We start from the raw sequence: 20,517 nt of genomic DNA on the forward strand, positions 1-20,517 counted from the left end.
ATCCCGGCACTGCCTTTACATAGGTTAGTGGATATCAGTCTCAGTTTCTATAGTTTTAGTGTTTTGTTTTTTAAAAAATTCTGGAACAGTTGGACTAAATTACTTCTTAAATTCCCTTCAGCACTCAAGCTCTATGATTCCAAAATCTATGATTATGCCTTTAATTCAAAAATTAGCAAACCCTGTTTTAACATTAAAAACTTGAGTCAATTAAAAATACAGTTTACAGATAGAGTTTTGAAGCTCATTGATTGTATAAAATATTATATGTTAACGGCCCCAGGGGGTTGAGGCTGCTAACATGTAATTGCAGACATATCAGATTCCTAAAAAGTAATTCATTGAGTATATTCCTTTCTTTGCCATAGTTCTCAATGGTATCTGTGCACTCATTTCTTGTAGGGAACTTAAAAAAAGGTGTTTTTATGGTGTGCTGATAAGCTGGATATCTGAGCAGAAAAAAAGCCCTGATCTGTAGCATTTGAAGATTTCTGTGATGTAAATACTCCCAGCATGGTCGATTTCAGGCTACCAACTTGCCATTACTGAATGCAGAGCTGGGGAGAGATGAGTACAGATTGGCTCTCAGGAGACAGCTCCTGCACGCCAGGGCTTGACTAGCTCCCGTCCCAAGCCCATTAAAACAGACTCTTAGTGTGAAGCTGAACTAAAGCTTTGCATTTCACAAGAACAACCTGTGTTAATGTATTACTTGGCTTCGTGGAGGATAACTCTTTAGGTCCATGATTGGAAAACAGAAAATGCTGCAGAGAAAGGGGACATGCCCATTGCCTTACTTCTGTTCACTTTGGTATACAATGTTTTTGGCTGTATTTTATTTATAATATGTCATTAATTTTCTTCTCTCAGGGGAGAGGAGGTGGAAGGGTTTGGAACCTATGTTGCAATTCAAGAAATTTGGACAATAATTTAAACAAACTAAAGTACTTACTTTATATGAGACTTACAGTTTAAGGGATGGATAAGGTATTGAAACTCAAAAAAAAAATCTCAGAATCCTTTTTTAAAACCACAATCTTACAACGATGTCCTATGTATACAACCAATTTAAATATAGCTGCTGTTCTTCCTCCTCCCAACTGGTATGATTCTGGATGGTCCCTGGACTGTGGAGGTGGGGTGGGGTAGCATAGCGTATTTCATGGAACTTCAAAGACTTTTAGGAACATATTTTGAAAACCATTTACGCATTCCATTAGATTGCTTGAGTGCAAGTAAAACAATTTGACAAATAACGAGGTAATTTGGGCTCTCCTTGGGGCAGGATGAGTCATAGAGACTTGTGCATGGGAGCTAGTTTGTGATGTTGGAAAGAACCTTATGCTGCACAGGTGACATGGAGGACTGAGGTTCCAAGGGCCAGAAACTTGTTCATTCATTCATTCTTCAAACATTTATGGAGAATATAGGCACTATTAGCCTTTGCCATCAGACCAGTGTATACACCGTGGATAGGCAATTTCACTACTGTCTGACAAGACCTCTAATAAGATTTACTCTGAGTACTGAGGCTAGAGAAGAGCTCCAAGCTCCGTCCCAAGGGGTCAGCCTCTCCTCCAGGAGAATGACTGGCATAGATGGATACTGCTTTATCCCATCCCGCCCCTTTTGGTGGATGTACTCTTTTCCGCAAAGCAGCTTTTGGTGCATCGCTGTTCCACGTGTCCCTGGCTGCCGTCAGCTCTTGGTTTTCCTTCTCGTTGACTCTCTGTGGCAGTTTGTTCCCCATTCCCATTGGGCTGCCTGTCTCCTCTTAGCAAGTTCCTAGATGTTACTCTGTCTAAACCCAGCACAGCCTTCCTTTGCTTGAAGAATGATTTGTGGTCTCAGCTCCCAATTACCTATTGCTCGTAACTGATCTGCATCTGATCTGCTTCTCAGGCAGTTTTTTCTCTGCCTTTCTTTCCATAGCCTCCTTCTCTAAACAGTTGTCAAATCCTGTAGGTTCTAGTTTTACAATCTCGGGATCCCGTCCCTTCTTTTCTTATTTGGAATGCCCAGGTTCAGGCTCTCCTGACTTTTTTTTTTTTTTCCCTTAATTTATTTTACTTATCTTTAAATTTTTGGCTACGTTGAGTCTTCGTTGCTGCGCACAGGGTTTCTCTAGTTGCCGTGAGCGGGGGCTACTCTTCATTGCAGTGCGCAAGGTTCTCATCGCGGTGGCTTCTCTTGTTGCGGAGCACGGGCTCTAGGTGCGCGGGCTTCAGAAGTTATGGCTCGCGGGCTCCAGAGCGCAGGCTCAGTAGTTGTTACACACGGGCTTAGTTGCTCTGCGGCATGTGGGATCTTCCTGGACCAGGGATTGAACCCATGTCCCCGGCACTGGCAGGCGGATTCTTAACCATTGTGCCACCAGAGAGGTCCCTCTCCTGACTTCTTGCTGAAACAGTGCAGAGCCCCCTAACTAAACTTCCTGCCTCTGTTGTCTCCTAATTTACCCCAAACCAGTGCTGCCGGTTAATACAATGCAGCAGCGATCACATTACTCCTCTGTTCCAAAACCTTGAAAGACTTCTGGTTGGGTAATGAAGTGTTTAGAGACACTTCAATCTTGTGTCAAGCTCTTCTGCAATCAAACCTTCATCTGCCATTTTTAGCTTTCTTACCTACTTCATTTTCTGACTGTTCTTTCCTGCTCTTACTCCTGCTGTCCCTTAGCTGGGAATTTCTTCTTAATGCTTTTGTTTCAGTACTACCAGCCCATTACAATTTGCCTGAAATACTACCTCCTGAAATTGTAATAATGACAAAGATGATGATGATAATCAAAGTAGTTAACATTTCTCATGTGTTGACAAACTGTAATGCTTTCAGACTCGTAGAGGTTTAAATGAAATTTTTATATGAAGGGCTTTACATTAATTAATCAATTTTGAGATAGATACTATAATTATTCCCATAATATAGATGAGGAAAGGAAGCACAGGTTGGCTCAGTGATTTGCCTGTTTGCATAGCTAGTAAATGGAGTATATGGTATTCAGATCATCACAGTCTAGTTCGAACAACATGTTTGCAACAACTTCACTATTTTACTCTGTAATTGCTGCCTTTTCTTAAATGCTTAAGTATCTTAGTGTTATTTAATTATTAATACTTAGTATATCTTAAGGATTAGGCATCTCACATTGTATAAAACATTTTCCCTATGATCTTTCATTTTAAACTCAACAACAATCATCTAAGAGAGATGATTACAAATGAGGTTCAGAGAGGTTCAGTAATATGGCCAAGGTCACTCAGCACTAGCAGGTAAAGCTTTGATTCAGACCTCTGTGTTTCTGACTGCCAAGCCCATTCTCATTGGGCCTTTACCGATGTCTCCAACAGACATGTCTCAACTTTTGAAGTCCAGTGCATTTATCCTATTATAAATTTCCCTTTTTTTATAACCAGCCCAAACTGCCGGACTACAAAAAACTTGATAATATGAACCATTCATCTTGCCTATTGCTTTAATAACTTTTTATGAAATCGAGTAGTAGACAGGAAATTAGAACAGTGTGAGTCGAAGTGGCCAGCACATCAGATAGGGAGGATGGTGTCTGGAAGGCAGTGAAGAGGGTGAGATTTTAAGGGAGGAGCCTGGCTGTTACATAGGTTTTGACAACAGTGGCCTGTTAAAGGGGTGAGCACTAACGCAGGATATGACAGGATGTCAGGTCTTTGGCAAATGTTTGCAACGAAACTCACATGATTTCTTCCTTTATGTCCTTTAGCTTTTTTTTTTGTGGTATGCGGGCCTCTTATCCTTTAGCTTTTTATCCTAATTTTTTTTTTTTAATTAGGAGGTTCCTTAATTTTGGATACAAATGTTTAAATAAGCCCAATGCATTCAATCCAACTTGTCCATTTCCTTGTACTCAAAATCGCGCTTCACTTTTAAGACCTGTAAACCAGATTAGAGAAGAAAGCTTTTTTTTAAAAAAAAAAAAAGACCACCAGTATCTCTGAGAGCTGCCACAGCTCTTGAATGATTACTAAGAAAAGGTCTGGCAACTGGGCTATGGTGCTGTTTAAGCAAAAGTCAAAATGCCATTATTCATCAGACTGATCAAGAAAAAGTGAGAGAGGCTCAAAACAGATCTTTATAACTGACCTGCCTTCCCACGCTCACCCCTCCAACAAAACAACTGCAGGCTAAGAGACCACCTGTAGGAAAACATTTCTGGTGAACCTTGGTCATGAAGTCGACCCTTTTATTGAATTATAGATGCAGATTGCTAAAACACCCTAATTTAAGTTTCCTAAATAAACTACAGGACATCCAATAAAACTTGTATTTCAGATAGACGACAAATAATAGTTTCGTATAAGTTTGTCCCATGCAATATGTCCCATGCATAATGTCCCATGCATCTACTAAAACATTATTTTTTATCTGAAACTCAGATTTAAATGAGCATCTTGTATTTTTACTTGCTGAATTTGGCAACCCTGCTCTAACCAGATTTGTTCTTAATAAATATGAAACTGTCACAGAACAGCAACTTTTATATACATATAGGAGGATATTACAAGTAATTAAATTCTAATTATATTGGGAAAACAAGCCAAAATGAATAGGAAGATAAGCTTGAATGTGCCATGACTTTCAAAGTAATTTTGGTAACAGAAATTCCTTTTCTCTTTACAAGAGAAATTAAAGCTAAATGGAAATTGGTTTCAAGCTTTAGATGGGTACTTCCCAAGGCTTTTAGCTGTAGACTAAATGAAATTCATTTGTTATTGCAGTTCTACCTTGCTATTAACAGAGGCATTAGGAAGGCAGTGCCAGCTCAGGGGGAATGTAAACAGATTGAACAGACATGTTTACAATATCGACAACAGCTGAATGTCACCGTCAGGAGATCGTCATTTGTCAGAGAGTGATGCTAATATATGCTCGGCTGCCAGCAAACCACAACTTGTCAGGCACTCGTCAGAAATTAAGTTGCCTGCGCCTTACATGTTTAAGATCAGTACCTTATATTTAAAAGGGAAGGTTTTCTTTTCTTTTTTTTTCACTTTTATTATCCCAGAGAATTTGCACATAGCTAGTGATTGTGTGGAAGCACTTTTAAAGCTTTCTTAAAATATCCAGTGGTTGAATCAGATTTGAAATGATTCTCTTAAGAGAAATCAAGTACGTTTTTAATGGCCATGGAGAAATTAACCATCCTCAGTTTTCTGTTATTTAAAATCATAATGCAAAACAGGAATATCTTTAAATAGTAGTTAATTTTCTACTGACTCTGTTTAAGTCTTTCTTTTAACTAGTTATACATTTAATAATTATACAGCTCCTTATAACCCATTAAGTTAAAATTAAATTATTAAGTTAAATATCTTTATTATTTGCTATTTATAGTTTTGGTTGATAGCCTAGCACCTTTATTTCTAAATCAAAGTCCATCATATCATTGATTGCACGTTCAGCATCTACCCAGAGTTTCACTCTGTTTTCTCAGAAAATACTTATAGCAACTTTATATGGTTAGACTTATTTTACAGCTGAGGGGAAGTAGGATGCCTGAAGATACACACCTGCTAGCTGCTTTCATTAGCATTCAGATTCAACTTATACAAGTCTATATGTGTTTCATTCCAACGCCCAGTGACTGGAATACATTTAATTAATTAATGGCACTATTTCTATAAAACTTAAATATGCTTCATCTGTAATCCAAGGTATTCAGTAGTCATTCCGTTTTTAAAAATATTATCTTTTAATGTCCTTATTAAGGAAGGAACTCTAAAAATTTGACCATCGTTCTCCCTTATCCTGTCCAAGAATCAAACAACTTCTCTTTCCCTTTCTGCCCTCTGTCCTTCCCCTCTCTTTCCTTTTTCCCTCTGTAAACATATACTGAGTACTCAGTCTGTGATAGACATGAGATACAAAGATGAAATGGGCGACTGCAAAGAAAATATCACAACACGATACAGTATTAAGGTTATAAATAAATTAGTGTGGGAACCCTGAACAAGGAGCGGTTGGAGATTTCCAGTAGGTTGGGCAGGAGAGTCTTTATTTGAGCTGGATGTTGAAAATGTGTAAGAGTTTTCTGGTGGAGGAGGGAAGCCACATGAAGAGTATGTGCAAAGATACAGAAGAGTGAAAGAACATGGCAAGTTTAGGCAAAACTTAGAAGTTCCGTGTAACTATGGTGTCAGTGAAAAGCGCATGAAGTAGTCCAACCATGAAGGTCTTTGTAGGAGAGTCTGATGTTATCCCTTGGACTATAGAGAGTCAATGGGTGTTTCCAGCATTTAATGAAATGATAACATTAAGGGCTGGAGGCATTGGGAAGGCTGGTTAGTGGTTATACCCTAGTCTTTGGAAGCCATGCATGGGGTCTAGACTAAGACTAGAGTTTGAGGACTGAGTGGAAGGCAGCTGAATTCAGCAGACTTTGCTGAGATAGAATTTTTGCACATGATAGTAATGTTTGTATTACTTGACATGAGGAAACGGGGTATTACTCAATATGTATGCGTTTTTCATCTAATAGAAACATATCCCTTCAATATATGCGTTTTATTTTGACATGTTAACTAGAATTCTTTTAGAGCTATAGCTTTAAAATTTAGTTGTTAAACTCACAAAAATTTCAAGCAGAGGAAACTGAAGATGACGTAGGCATTTCTGCATCCGGAGGCTCAGCTTGCACATCTCGGTTTTGTATGCACACAAAGCCCAGGACAGGGTTCCATTAACCTTTCTGTTTCTTCAGTGATGTTGGTTTGACTGTCTCTAATTATACCCCAGAAAAGCACACAAGCAGACGTCTCTGAAAGGAAATGTCATGATATTCATGCCCTTAGTGGTGGGTCTTTGTGACAGGATCTTGAGTGTTCTTTGGACTTTTTGCTTACTTTAGGGTTTGAAGTATGAATGGCTCAAGGTTTTGTATTTCTGACTTTGGTATAATTTAGGTATACTCTGTCATGGTACGCATTTTAAGCTTTGTTATATACTGTTTCTTATTATATACATTTGCGATAGCTTTGGTTAAATATAAGCCATATAAATCTATACCCATTGATTTGGTGAATATCCCTAGTCTGTTCAGAGTTCAGTGACAGATGTTTCTCAGGCAGCACGTGCTCTGAAGGGGTGATTCTGCTGTGGATGCTGGTTACAGGTTCAGCAAATGCTACCTTGAGGTTAATTCAGCAATTGTGTAGAGTCTTTGCTTTCACATCTGGGTCCAACATCTATTGACTTCCTTTGGCCAAGGTGAAACAGTAGCTATTCATTCAAAATCATATCAGTGTCTAGATGACTCAGGAAACAGAGTTAAATCAATAGACAAGCAAATGACACGTAAAAGACGAGAGAATTAAGTTGCTTAAGCTATAATGAGGAAAGTAGCTTTCAGAAAACCTGTATAGAAAAATGATGTTGAATATTTACTTAATATGCAATATCTGATGAATTTGATGACTAAATAATAGCTTATGAATTAAAGGTTTTTTTCATGAAATTTCCTAAGTTAAAAACACCTACTTTTTCAGAATTGTGATCCATGTATTTCCCCCTTTATTCATAGCAGGGATTTTTTTTTTTTTTTTTTTGGCCTCGCTGCGTGGCATGTGGGATCTTAGTTCCCTGACCAGGGATCGGACCTGTGCCCCCTGCAGTGGAAGCACGGAGTCTTAACCACTGGACCAACAGGGAAGTCCCCATTTCCCCCTTTATTCAGTTAAAGGGTTATTACAGGCTCCAATTATGTGCTCAGATTAAGATGAATCTTCTCAGCTCACATGACAGAAACACTAATTTAAATTTTATTTAAAATGTATAAACACTGTAGTTGTATCACTTAGTATTCCTCTTAAGCACTACATTTGAATTATTCGGAAATAAGTGATTATCCCTGAACTTTCTTTAGATTACCATTATTTTAGTTTTAAATCTTTAAAATTTGGAAACTACAAGTTTCCGCAATATGGTTACAACTATGAAGACATTTTAGAAACATCTTTAAGAAAGTTGGAATTTTATTAGATGATACGTGCCAATGTAAGAATTGTTGCTAGTTAAGTAAAAATATGAATCTTTTCAGTGCCTCTTCTAGGAAACAAGCATTTAAAATATTATAAATTTTCAGGTTCTGTGCAGGGTTTACACAGCCGAGTTGAAGACACAGACTGATAACTTTTGACAAGACTTGGAGAAGTTTGCCTTTTGTAATTAAAATATTTTAATTCTAAAAGTTCTCTTTTGTGTTATTAAAGTAGTTTAAAAGAACTGTAAGGAACAATAGATAGCCTTGTTCTACCAAGAGCATTTAATAAAAGGACATGAGGAATCATTTGAACTGAGATCTGAGGGGGAGGGCAGAATTTGGGAGGCTGGTGATTCATGGGCAGAGGTGGGAGAAGGGCCTCTGCAGGGGAAGCAAGGGACTTTGAGGAATTGAAAGGCTAGTGGAGGGAGCAGTTGTGAAAAGACTCAGAAGCTCATGGAGTGCTTGGCAAAGGGCATGTGTAGGTCATTGGATAGACGTGTGCCAGTCTTACAAGGCTGAGACTTGGCTGTGTGACCTAGGGCCAAATTATGGAGATGTCTTGAATATATCTTGTGCACATGCTCTGCAGTGTGAAGTTTTGGGAGCTGCAGAGTGATGGGATATCTCTTTTGCTACATAACCCAGGAAGCAGTGTCTGTTCTTGCTTTCCTCGGGGCCTTTTTCTCATTTACCTGGGAGAAGATAGCTACCTGGTCCTGCCACTCTGGGCTAAGGGGCCTTCACATTTAGAGAACCCTTTTTAATGATGGAAGAGAGAATGGAAGACGTATTTTATTCTAACAATGTGCCTTTACTGATGAAGGAATAAAGGTTTCCAGGTGGGACGGTCTAGCTAATGCTTTAGAATTTTTTTCCCAGATGTACATTGTAAACAACATTTTATTAATCTGGATGTATTTAATTCAGGTTTAATAGCAAAATTATAGTTAGTAAGCTAAAGTAGGCACCAGGAAACTGGGTGTGGGGCTAGGATGCCCTTAGGGAGACCAGCCAGCCAAGGGCTCTTGTGGAATGGTTTGAACAGTAGTTCTTTGGAATGCTGCCACAATTTCCCAGGCTCAGGGGAAAAAAACGTTCCATAAACAATTGACTAGTAGCAGAGGATTGTTGTAGAACTGCTTAACTTGTTTGAGAACAAACTTTTTAAGCATGTTAGAAGCACTTACCTACAGATAATGGATATGCTCCTTTCAAATCATCATTAATCTGTTTATAAAAGCAGGTCTTTAAGGATCTGCTTATCAATTTTCAATATTCTTATAGCTAAAATATTTGTTGTAACAAGCATGCATTTCTCTAAAATTGATCTGTAATTCATGCTATTTAATTCAAATTGTTCCTTCTACCAATTAGACTGAATTACTGATGTTTGGGCAACTTTGGTGACAATTTAGTGATTTTATCATTATTCACATATGGTTTTCTTTCCCTGAACATTAAGCATGACTGTGGATCAGCTTGTGTTCTTCTACTTTATTATTTTAACAAAGAAAATACATATTTTTGGTTCAGGAAGAAAGTGTTTTTGCTGGAATAGATTTATCAAGAAGAAAAAAAAGAATGAACCTCTTATTCGTGGATTTATAAAATTTAATGGAAACATTTCCCTTTAATACTCTTTTAACAAATAGGTTTGAGGTTTTTCTGGAGAATGTACAAAGGTAAGTTAAAATGTATATCTTGTCTGAAAATAAAGGTAAAACAAAAGAAAGTGATTTAGAAGATACTTTCACAAATATAGAATGATTCAAAAGTTATTGCAGATATTAAAGTATGAACACTCTTCCTACCTAATAAAATTCTTTAAAATTTCCAATTTCCTAATCTGTTGTCTTGTAAATGATGTTGTCCTAAAGACGCCGGTGGTAATGGACTCACTCCTCTTGTGTTTGTGAGGTATCTGGCCGCGTTTGCGTCTGAGAGGCATGAGTTGGATCAGAATTGAGTCTGGTGTTCTTTAACTGTGTTGCTTAGGATACTTCCTCTGTACTTTCCTGCCCAGGTTCTGGTGATGGGGACTCCTGTCTTGCGTTCTGAGGAATAGCCCCGTAATACATAGAAACAACCTCTTCCGAGACCAGAAACACCCTGTAAATCTTTTGCAATGGGGCCGAGCATGCAGACTTTAGCTGACCTGGCTTACAGAGCAACAGAAGCTATATACATGGTGACCTGTCTAGCGTGTCCAGTTGCTTTATTGCCTTACCCTTAATGTGTTACCTGTCACAATATACATCACTGCCCCCGAGAACCCGTGGCCCCTGGCTAAGTCCCTCTGATTTTGGCATAATACGTTTCTCTGTCTCAGAGTTTGAACAGCGTGTGAAGCAAACGCTTATTAATCTGAACTTCACCAACATCTTCGATAGAGAAACTAGCTCAACAAATTACCAGTGTAAATAAAATGGAAAAGGGGAGTAAATTAACATACATTATTACAAAGATTCTTCTATGTATTTATTCAAATGTAAGCATGAACAAAGGACCACAGCATACCGATACTTTCTTACTTTAGCTCACCTTTCTGCATGGGCTCAGGAATGCCAAGACTTTGTTTCTTCAAAAACTGGTTTATAGTTCTAGCTTTTTCTAAATTAGACTGAACTCATCTCATTTATAATTCTTAAAAGAAAGGAAATTTAATGCTGCCTTTTCTTGGAAAATTTTGTAAAGACACACAGAACATGGTGAATAGTTGGCCTTCAGAAAGTACCAAGCCTGTGTCTGCTATGACATCGTTTTGAGACTTGGCTAAAACAGAGGCTTTGTGTGGACGTGTGTTCTAAGCACAAGTGCTCTTGGACTGTTAGTAGTTTAGTCCCGGTGGATTCTTAACAGAATGTCAGCCGTTCCATTATCTTGTACAAATATTTGGCACTGGAATTCTCTTATTTACTAACTTTAAGTAATATAATATTTTTAAACCTCCAATCACTGCGAAAGGAAAAATAAACAACTGACATAGAGATACTTAGCACTGAAAGCTTGCAGAGTTTAGCATTTGACAGGGTAGAGACTGGAGTTTATCATTTATCATTTAGTGAATGCAGGCCTTTCATCAAACTTTTTGTTTATTAAAAGAGTTGGTTATGTAGCACGTAGGTAGGAGTCAAAAGGCACCGTGTTTTTAAAATATTCAAATGTCCAGTAAAGTATGTTATATTTTGAAATAGTTTTTATTTGTGGAGAGGTGAGTCTCAGGTTGTATTAATGTTCCGAGATAAGCAAATCTGACTTTTGTGGTTTTAAATTATGTTGAATGTTACTTATGAGAAAACAATCTGAGTTTTTAGTTATGAATTAAGAGACTAGCAGATTAAAATAACTTTTACAGTGTTTATACTTTTTACTTCTCACCCAGTGAAATATATTCTCACTGAGGAGGTTCTGTGATATGTGGTTTATTATCTGCTTTGCTCACACAGAGAAATTTATATGTATAAGTGTTTCGTGGAAGACATTACAATTTTGTGTTAATGTAAAAATTCTTTTCCAGTTGGCATTTATACAGGAAAACAGTTTGGAGAATAACTGTTTTGTCTATTTATCGTAGGTTGGATATAGGATTTTTTGTTTCCTTTAGATAGTATATATCGCAGAGTCCTCTATCCATAAAACTGGATATGATGAGGATAAGTTTTATATCAATAGAACATAGTTCCTATTAAAAAGCTCTTAGTAATTGAAAGTATCTTTTCCTATACTTCTCAACTGCTTATAAAGTTTAATATTCTCAATAAATTGATTGGCTTTGTTAGGGCAGATTGCTTTCTTCTTTTCATTAGATTGATAGAAGTTAGAAAGGAAAAATTTTAAATAAATCTATTTTCCCCAAAGTGAAAATTATTTGAAATATTTTGTACAAAACAAACATTACTTTCTTTGAAATTTTATTAAATCAATTATTAACGTACATAAGTAATACTTATTTCATTTATTAGTGTTTTTATGAAAGTTCAATTTAATGAACTGTTAAGCACTCATTGGCTATATGACATTATATTTCATTATGAAAATTGTAAGATGAATAAGAACAAAAGTTAATTTTACTATTAACTTCAAAAGAAGCTGATCTGACTGATTTAATGTAAGGTCAAAACATAAAAAGAGATGGAATTACTGAGATAAAGTGTCAAGGAGTTTGATATAGTAGTTAAAGCAGCATTTGTGGCTTTAATTAGGCATTATTTGGAGGAGCGAAAAAGGAATTTTTTTGCCATCCTTAAAATTTTGATATTACTGGTAGTCTTTTTTTTTTTTTTTTCCTACTGAAAAGATCAGAGATGGGAATGTAGGTGTTTTAATTCAAAGACAAGAAAGGTTTTGTAAATACCCGTGTGAACATGTACTTGTGTGCATTTGTGTTCAGTAGTGGAGGGGTCTATAGATGATGGATCATGAGGTATTGCTAACACCACTGCCAACATCCGTGATATAATATGTACTATGTGCCAGCCACTACTGTATGTGCTTTATGTGTATTGGATCATTAAATTCTCCCAACTATACTATAAAGTTGCCACGATTGTTATCTCCACTTTATAGATGAAGACACAGAGACACAGAAAGGTTAAGTGATTTGCCCAACTACGAAGTGGTAGAGCTGGGATCTGAATCCAGGAACTGTGCTCTGAAAAACTTAGTGTTCTGTTGCCTCTCAATGTACCTCGCTCCATTTTCTCTTTTCAAACATACAGCTAATGATATTTTTGTAATATGTTTTGGGGAATAACTTACACAATATATATATATATATACCTTTAACATAATAAATGTACATACATACATTTGCACATACACATATATACCTATAAGAATACTTTATTTTTTACATACTTTTTATATACTTTTAATTTTGTATACTCACAATACTTGATTATATATACAAACGTGTGTTTCTTGAGCAAATAAACTAAATCCAAGCCTCCCTCCTTGAACGAAATTGCCCATAACATAGAGTTCTAAACTTCAAAATTTTGTGACTGAAGTGAATTCTCCAAGTTGGAAAATAATCCAGCTCGCATTGATTTGAGCAGACTGCCTGTGTGGTTTTATGAGCAATATTGGAGGAGACATTCAAATTTCCAAATAAGGTCTAGTGAAAGAGACCTCTGGGGTGAGGGGGGCAGGTCTGTAAATCACATTTAAATATAAACTTTTTGCATTTTGTTACGGAATCCCTATTTTCAGCTACTGAAGGTACATTTAGGAAAAGGATGACAGCACCTGAGTATAAGTTTCCAATTGCCACCCCCCCTCCTTTACTCCCAATAACCATGAAGTGTAATTGGGCTACTTATAATTTTCAGCCTTTTTGAATAACCTTTTCTGTGTAAAAAATATAAAATCCTCCAGCTACCAGCGTCTTTCTCTTGATTGTCGAGTCTTCGGGGCAGGGCTATTATTTGTTTTAATTTTATTTTTACTTTTATCAGAGTGCTTCATACACAAAATGTAGAGTCAATTTAATTCCAAAATACTTCTTACGAAAAATAGTAGTCCTCTACCTTTATCATTTTCCACTGCTAAGAAAGAGACAACTGCTTTCAGTTTTTTTTTTTTTTTTGCAGATTCCCTTGGAATTTACTTCCATATCTCTAAACCACATATTTATCTAACTCTTCTCATTCTTTTAGTTTTAAGCCCTATCCATTGACGTCTGTGCAAGATGAGGAACTGGTATCTTTTCCTGCCCTCAGTGCCGCACCACCCTCCAGCCCCGCCCCATGCATACTTCCTCTCTCAGCTCGACACAGATATATTATCATTTTGGTTAGAACAGTGTTTACATGCTCATGACTATGTAAATGTTATTCACAGATGGGCCAGGTAAATTACCAGGTTTACTTTTTTCTTTCTGGAATAGTACTTTGGGTTTTTTTTTTTTGGAATTCGTAACTCTCCTTGTTTTCTATGTTTTTCTGTCTAAATCAACTCTAAACTTCCCCTGGTGTACGTTTTCTCTTCATATATTCAAATATTTGGAGTATTCTATCGATGATTTTTTTTTTTAAGAAATCTCTCAGCACGTTCTAGACCCACTCCAGTCTAGACTGCTGAAGCTGCTGCCGTCACGCAATACCCCCTTTACTACCATTCTGAGATTTCCTTTGCCTCCCTTTTGTTTTAGATCCCTTGTTTCCTGGAATCCAAGTCATTGTCCTACTCTGTTTAGTCTCTCATTTGAGGTAACATATCTTCCAGTAGTTTCCTGAAAAACATACATAGGAAATACATTTTTTAAAAAGCCTGCATGCCTAAAAATGGCTTTAAATACCCTTACAGGTTAATTCCTTTTTTTTTAAATTTTAATCTTATTGGAGTATAGTTGATTTACAATGTTGTGTTCGTTTCAGGTGTACAGCAAAGTGATTCAGTTCTACATATACATATATTCATTCTTTTTCAGATTCTTTTCTCATACAGGTTATCACAGAATATTGAGTAGAGTTCCCTGTGCTATACAGTAAGTCCTTGTTGGTTAACTATCATATATAAGTAGTGTGTGTATTTTTTTAAAATTTTATTTTATTTATTTATTTTTTATACAGCAGGTTCTTATTAGTTATCTATTTTATACATATTAGTGTATATATGTGTATGTTAATCTCAAGCTCCTGATTTATCCCTTCACCCCACATTTCCCCTTTGGTAGCCATAAGCTTGTCTTCGCTATCTGCACGTCTGTTTCTGTTTTCTAAATAAGTTCATTTGTATCATTTTTTAAAAATTAGATTCCACATAGGAGTGATATCATACATGTCTTTCTCTGTCTGACTTAACTTCACTTAGTAAGATAATCTCCAGGTCCATCCATGTTAATTCTAATGGCTATAGAATTATAGGTTGGAAATCATTTTTTTTCCTTAGAATTTTGAAGACATCCTCCTGCTGCCTCTAGCTTCCAATATTTTATTGAGAAATCCAATGCTCTTTTGGTTTTGAACCTCTGCAGAAAAGGTATTTAAATTTGAACTCCAGTTCTGTTTCCCGTATTCTGCTTTATCCTCGACTATACCTAGTGTCCCCAGTCCTGAGACTCTGTTTTACTGGTTCCACAGAATAACCCCTAACTTCTTTACTGGTAGGGGTGGATAGTACCCAGCTACATAGTGTAGGGGAGGGGACCTGAGGGCTCTAACTTCTTCCTAAACAAGTTTTCAACAAATCATCCTCTTTTTAGCCCTACTTTCATCCACTTCTGCAAGTACCCAGGGCTTCCAGCACCTAAGCATTTGGAGGGACTCTGTATGTGAATCAGGTTGTTCCCTACTTTCTCCACTACTGATTAAGCATTCAGCTTTTGGGGGACTGCTGAGAAATTTGCTACTCAACTGTTTGTTTTGTACCTTCCCAAATATACTTGCTGTTGTCTTCTTTCCCTTTTCCTTTATCTCTGGGTTTATGTCTTTTAAAATATCCCTTTATTGTTTTAGTGAAGCTTCAACAGGGAGAAGGGATAAGGACGTGTGTTTAATCTACTTTGTTTAGTGGGAGATCCTGGGGAGTGGGGGAGGTGTCAGGGAAGCAGCTCATTTTCATAAATGAATGTTCCTTTAACAAAAGACCTCCTGGAGATTTTATTCTTTTGTCTGTACACATATAATGAGATGAAATAATCTTTAATACGAGAAATGAATCCCCTTTATTTCTACTGGAGGATGCATTGACTTACAGGTCACCAAGGGTTAAATAGGAAGGTGGGATTTCATGCCTTTACGTTCCTCCTCAAGTACATCCAGGGGACAAAGGGACTAGTTAAACTGTGCCATTCTTGCCATTCTGTGGCCAACACGTTATTTAAAATAACAGACGAATTGATTTCAGTATTTTTAAAAAAGAATTTGGTTTCCCACCCTCCACGCCCTTCCTGCCCTCGTTTCCTAATAAAGATCTTTTGAAAAATACCAGCTATTTTCTCACTAGACAGGGATTTTACTAAAGATTTTACCAAATAACTTGTGGGTTTAGAAGACCCTTTAGAGCGAGTGACACTAACGGTCTTTAGGAGGAAATGAACAGTTTTACTTGTTGTCATTCTGCAGTCATAGTTACATCCATTCAAGAAATATTCACTGAGTACATGTTCTATGCCAGGCAGTATGTTAAGTATTTAAAACATAATATCTCTTGTACTCATGGAGTTTATATTCTAATAGATACTACGATATGGTTAATAGTGGCTACCCTTTAGGTAATGCTTCCTGTGGGACAGCACTCTACCTGGTTGAATCCTTAGTGCAACACTGCAAGGCAATTTTAACACTCTCATTTGACAGATGAGGAAATTGAGGCTTAGTGGTTTGCCCAAGGTCATCCAACTGGTATGTAAAGGAGCCAGAATCTGAAGCCAGGTCTATTTTATTTCAAAGCTCATGTTCTTCCACTTGTATAGTTGAAAAAAGTCAACAAAGCAATTTCACCTACAGTGTTTTATCTAATCTTCTGTTATCTAAATCAGTAAGGACACTCATTTCTGAACTGAAAGGTAATTATTCTCGGCTTGAGAGATTTGGTGAAAAAAAATCACTAATTAATTGCACCATTTTGAGGGTATATCTTATTATCAGCTTGCCTTACTTGATGCAGTTTTTGCATGAACATATGTTTAGGGATAAAACTTATTCATAGAACACAAATTTTAGTTTAATTACAGTAGAAGAACTTAGCTGTTTTAAGAAAGTCTGTATCAACTAATTTTTAAAGCAAATAAAATAGTTTGTTAATGCAAATAATTGCATTCTAAGTCCCTTGTATAAACACTTTCTCAGGCTTTATTTATTTAAAATGTTCAGTTGATAGTAGCTCAGGAAAGATGGGGAGAGTCTGCATATGGTTCCTTAACTATGTAAATTGTCTTATATGTTTAAAGGCACCCTGGACTATCATACTATAATCCTCCAGAAAGACACACAGTAAAACAGAGAGGCAATGTAGTACAGAAATGTGTAAGCAAAGTCAAGGGGAGTCAAAAGTTAACAAGAAACTCAGAGCTCAAATTAGTCAGAGAAATTCAAGGAAACCTGAAATTGGTTTTTTCAGTTGGTAAGCTGATCATTATTTCCACTGACATTTATTAAATACCTGCTGTGTGACAGGTCCTGCCTCGGCACTGGGAATAAAATAATGTTTACGAACAAGATCCCTGCCAGCCAGAACCGATGGTCTGGCAGGTTAGTAAGCGCAGTGAATTGTGGGTGAGGCAGCCGACTGGTTTAAAAGCTGAAGCCTCTGAAGCTTGATATACAGGAGACAGAGATACCCAGACACACAAGGGGAAGGAGAAGGGTAAAATGGTAAAGAACAAGAGATGAGATACTGGAAAACAATGATGAAGAAGAAACTGCGGCACACTGCAGGGAATGAAGGTCAAATCCAGGAGGAAAGGGCAAGTCCATAGTGGATTGTATTTCACAAACGAGTTCAGAATTGCATTTGTATAATGCTTTACAAATTCAAAATTTTAAATTTTCCAGAACAATTTCCCATGTGTCAAATCAGCCTTGATGATAACAGTGAAGAAGACTTTATTTTTATCTTCATCAGACAGATGAGCAAACTGAAGTCAGGGCAGTTTAATGATTTTTCCAGAGATCACAGAGTGTGTTACTTCAGTCTGCTGACTCCAAATTCAGAGCTCTTTCCACTGTTCTAGGACAGCACTCATGGAGGAGAGGGGTGAGTTGCCCTGCAGACTAGCTTGGTACAGACCATCTCAGCAAACCACGTGTGTTGGGAAAGTAAGGGCTTGACAGACACATACTGACTTCATTAGGAGAGATATACACGTGTTTCAGTAATGCTGAGGACAGCAGACGGTTTTGTAGTGAAATGTGATATGTATGTACCCTACCTGCCATAACAGAGCTCAACGGGAGTTGTTGCTTAATTCTTCGCTGGCTTTGTTTTATTTAAACTGTGGATTAACACCAAGTTTTATAGATGCCTCACTCAGATCCAGCTCTTAAACTAGTGACTGAGTGATTCTCTGTGCAGTGATCAACACAAGGGTGACTAGGACTCAGAGCTCCCTGAAAAAGAAAATGTAGGCGTAGGGCTTCCCTGGTGGCGCAGTGGTTTAGGGTCCGCCTGCCGATGCAGGGGACACGGGTTCGTGCCCCAGTCCGGGAAGATCCCACATGCCGCGGAGCAGCTGAGCCTACGTGTCCGGAGCCTGTGCTCTGCAACGGGAGAGGCCACAACAGTGAGAGGCCCGCGTACCGCACACACACACACACAAAAATGGAGCCCTTTCCTGATCACCCAGTCCAAGGCAGCTCCCAGTCTCTTTCCATTGTACCACTCTGCTTTTTTTTTAACTTTTATTTTTTAAATTTTTTATTGAAATATAGTTGATTTACAATGTTGTGTTAGTTTCAGGTGTACAGCAAAGTGATTCAGTTATACATATATATAGCTATTCTTTTTCAGATTCTTTTCCCTTATAGGTTATTACAAAATATTGAGTAGAGTTCCCTGTGCTATATAGTAGGTCCTTGTTGGTTACCTATTTTATATATAGTAGTATGTATATTTTAACCCCAAACTCCTAATTTATCCCTCCCTCCCTTTCCCCTTTGGTACCCATATGTTTGTTTTCTATGTCTCTAAGTCTAGTTCTGTTTTGCAAATAAGTTCATTTGTATCATTTTTTTTTTTAGAATCCACATATAAGCATATGATATTTGTCTTTAGACAAATACTTCACTTCTGACTTACTTCACTTAGTATGATAATCTCTAGGTCCACTCATGTTGCTGCAAATGTAATTATTTCATTCTTTTTTGTGGCTAATGTTCCCTTGTATGTATATATCACATTTCTTTATCCATTTATCTGTTGATGGCAGGTTAGGTTACTTCCATGTCTTGGCTGTTGTAAATAGTACTGCTATGAACTTTGGGGTGCATGTACCTTTTCAAATTATGGTTTTCTCCAGATATGTGCCCAGGAATGGGATTGCAGGATCATATGGCAACTCTATTTTTAGTTTTTGAAGGAACCTCCATACTGTTCTCCATAGTGGCTGCACCAATTTACATTCCCACAGCAGTGTAGGAGGGTTCCTTTTTCTCCACACCACATTCTGATTTGTTTTCATATATTCTTATCTATTCATATATTATGTAAAAAAAATTTATTGAGCACCTACTTTGTGACAAGGAACACGGTAAATTTCTGCCCTTGATAGAGCTGTCATTCCAGTGAAGAGGAATAATCAATAATCATCACTACCCGATCCTTCCACCCTGACTGGCACCATAAATGGAGCGGAGGATTCATGACAGCAGTGGAGTTGTTTTAGTTCTGCTGGAATTAGTGAACTTTCAGAGAACCTCTTCTTTCTCACCCTTTTACTGTTTACTTCTGTAAAGTGACCTCCGCAACTGGAGAAGTGGCAAGGAAAAGCACAAAGAACATGGCTGCAGTGGTCCCTTTAGGGCTCCAAAATTTATTTTATGATGCACGTTCTTGAGCAAGTCCTATTGTATACTTTTCACATTAATTTCTTCATTTGTAAAATGAGGTAGTCTTATCCATTGAGTGAATTAATTATGAAAGCATTTGATAAATGAAGCACCATCCAAACGACCCACTTAGGTGAGTATTGAATGCTGTCTGCCGATATCTCAAAATTTGCTGAAATTTTCCCCATCTGCTCCCAAGGGAGGGAGCTTCTTGAATATGTGCCTCCGTTTTCTTGTCCTTTGAATAAACAACACTGAATAATATTTAGCTTGTCTCTGATGACCATATTTTACTTTGAGTCTATCCTAACAGCATTCATTTTCTGTTCTTCTACAGTATTTTGGAAGTTTACTTGTCATTTTCTGTGTAGAACTGGCTTGTGGTGTTTGGACATATGAGCAGGAAATTATGGTGAGTTCAAAATGGAATATAACCACAGTCTGAAACAGTATTCGTTCAGCCTTTTAAATCAGATACTCTGGAGTTGTTAGGCACACGATTATTAATTTGAATGTTCATGCTATCTGGTAACAATGAATACTCCCAATACTTCTGAAATGTAGCATTTTCTTTTCTGTGTCTAAAGCATAGTTCCAAAGCATAATTTGTAATTTTTCATTTCCTCTATTCCTATATATATCTTTAATTCCACAGATTGCTTAAACATGGATATAATAGACTGAAAATTATATATGTTCTAAAATAATTTTACCATCTTCTGAGTGTATAATAGGAAATATTCACATTTGCAACAGGACTTGAGAAAAGTTGAAAAGCTACATGAAAACCTTATAAAATGCTGACTGCAGCTGTACACTGATGGCTAGGAAACATGTACCTTCTGTTTGCAGGAAGCCGAACCATCTTCCAAATTAAGAAGTGTGTGTTAGAATGAATGAGAATAAGAGTTTCTTAACCTTAAGATTTTACCAGTCATGTTCGGTATACCACTCCACTTCACCTCTGCTCTATTGGGCATTATTACTTATTTAATGTTTGCTCACTTCATT

General features: G+C 37.2%; 1 protein-coding gene across 2 annotated transcripts in view; it reads left to right on the forward strand.

The window, feature by feature from the left end:
• TSPAN12 (tetraspanin 12) overlaps positions 1–20,517 on the forward strand; it is a 65,011-nt gene that overhangs the window by 17,296 nt on the left and 27,198 nt on the right. For both annotated transcript variants that reach the window (XM_030857648.3, XM_070046280.1), the window contains one exon: positions 19,844–19,918. In XM_030857648.3, coding sequence (XP_030713508.1) covers positions 19,844–19,918 — 75 coding nt within the window. The remainder of the gene's footprint in view (positions 1–19,843; positions 19,919–20,517) is intronic.

This window comes from Globicephala melas, chromosome 9 (genome assembly GCF_963455315.2).
Source record: "Globicephala melas chromosome 9, mGloMel1.2, whole genome shotgun sequence".
NCBI lineage: Eukaryota > Metazoa > Chordata > Mammalia > Artiodactyla > Delphinidae > Globicephala > Globicephala melas.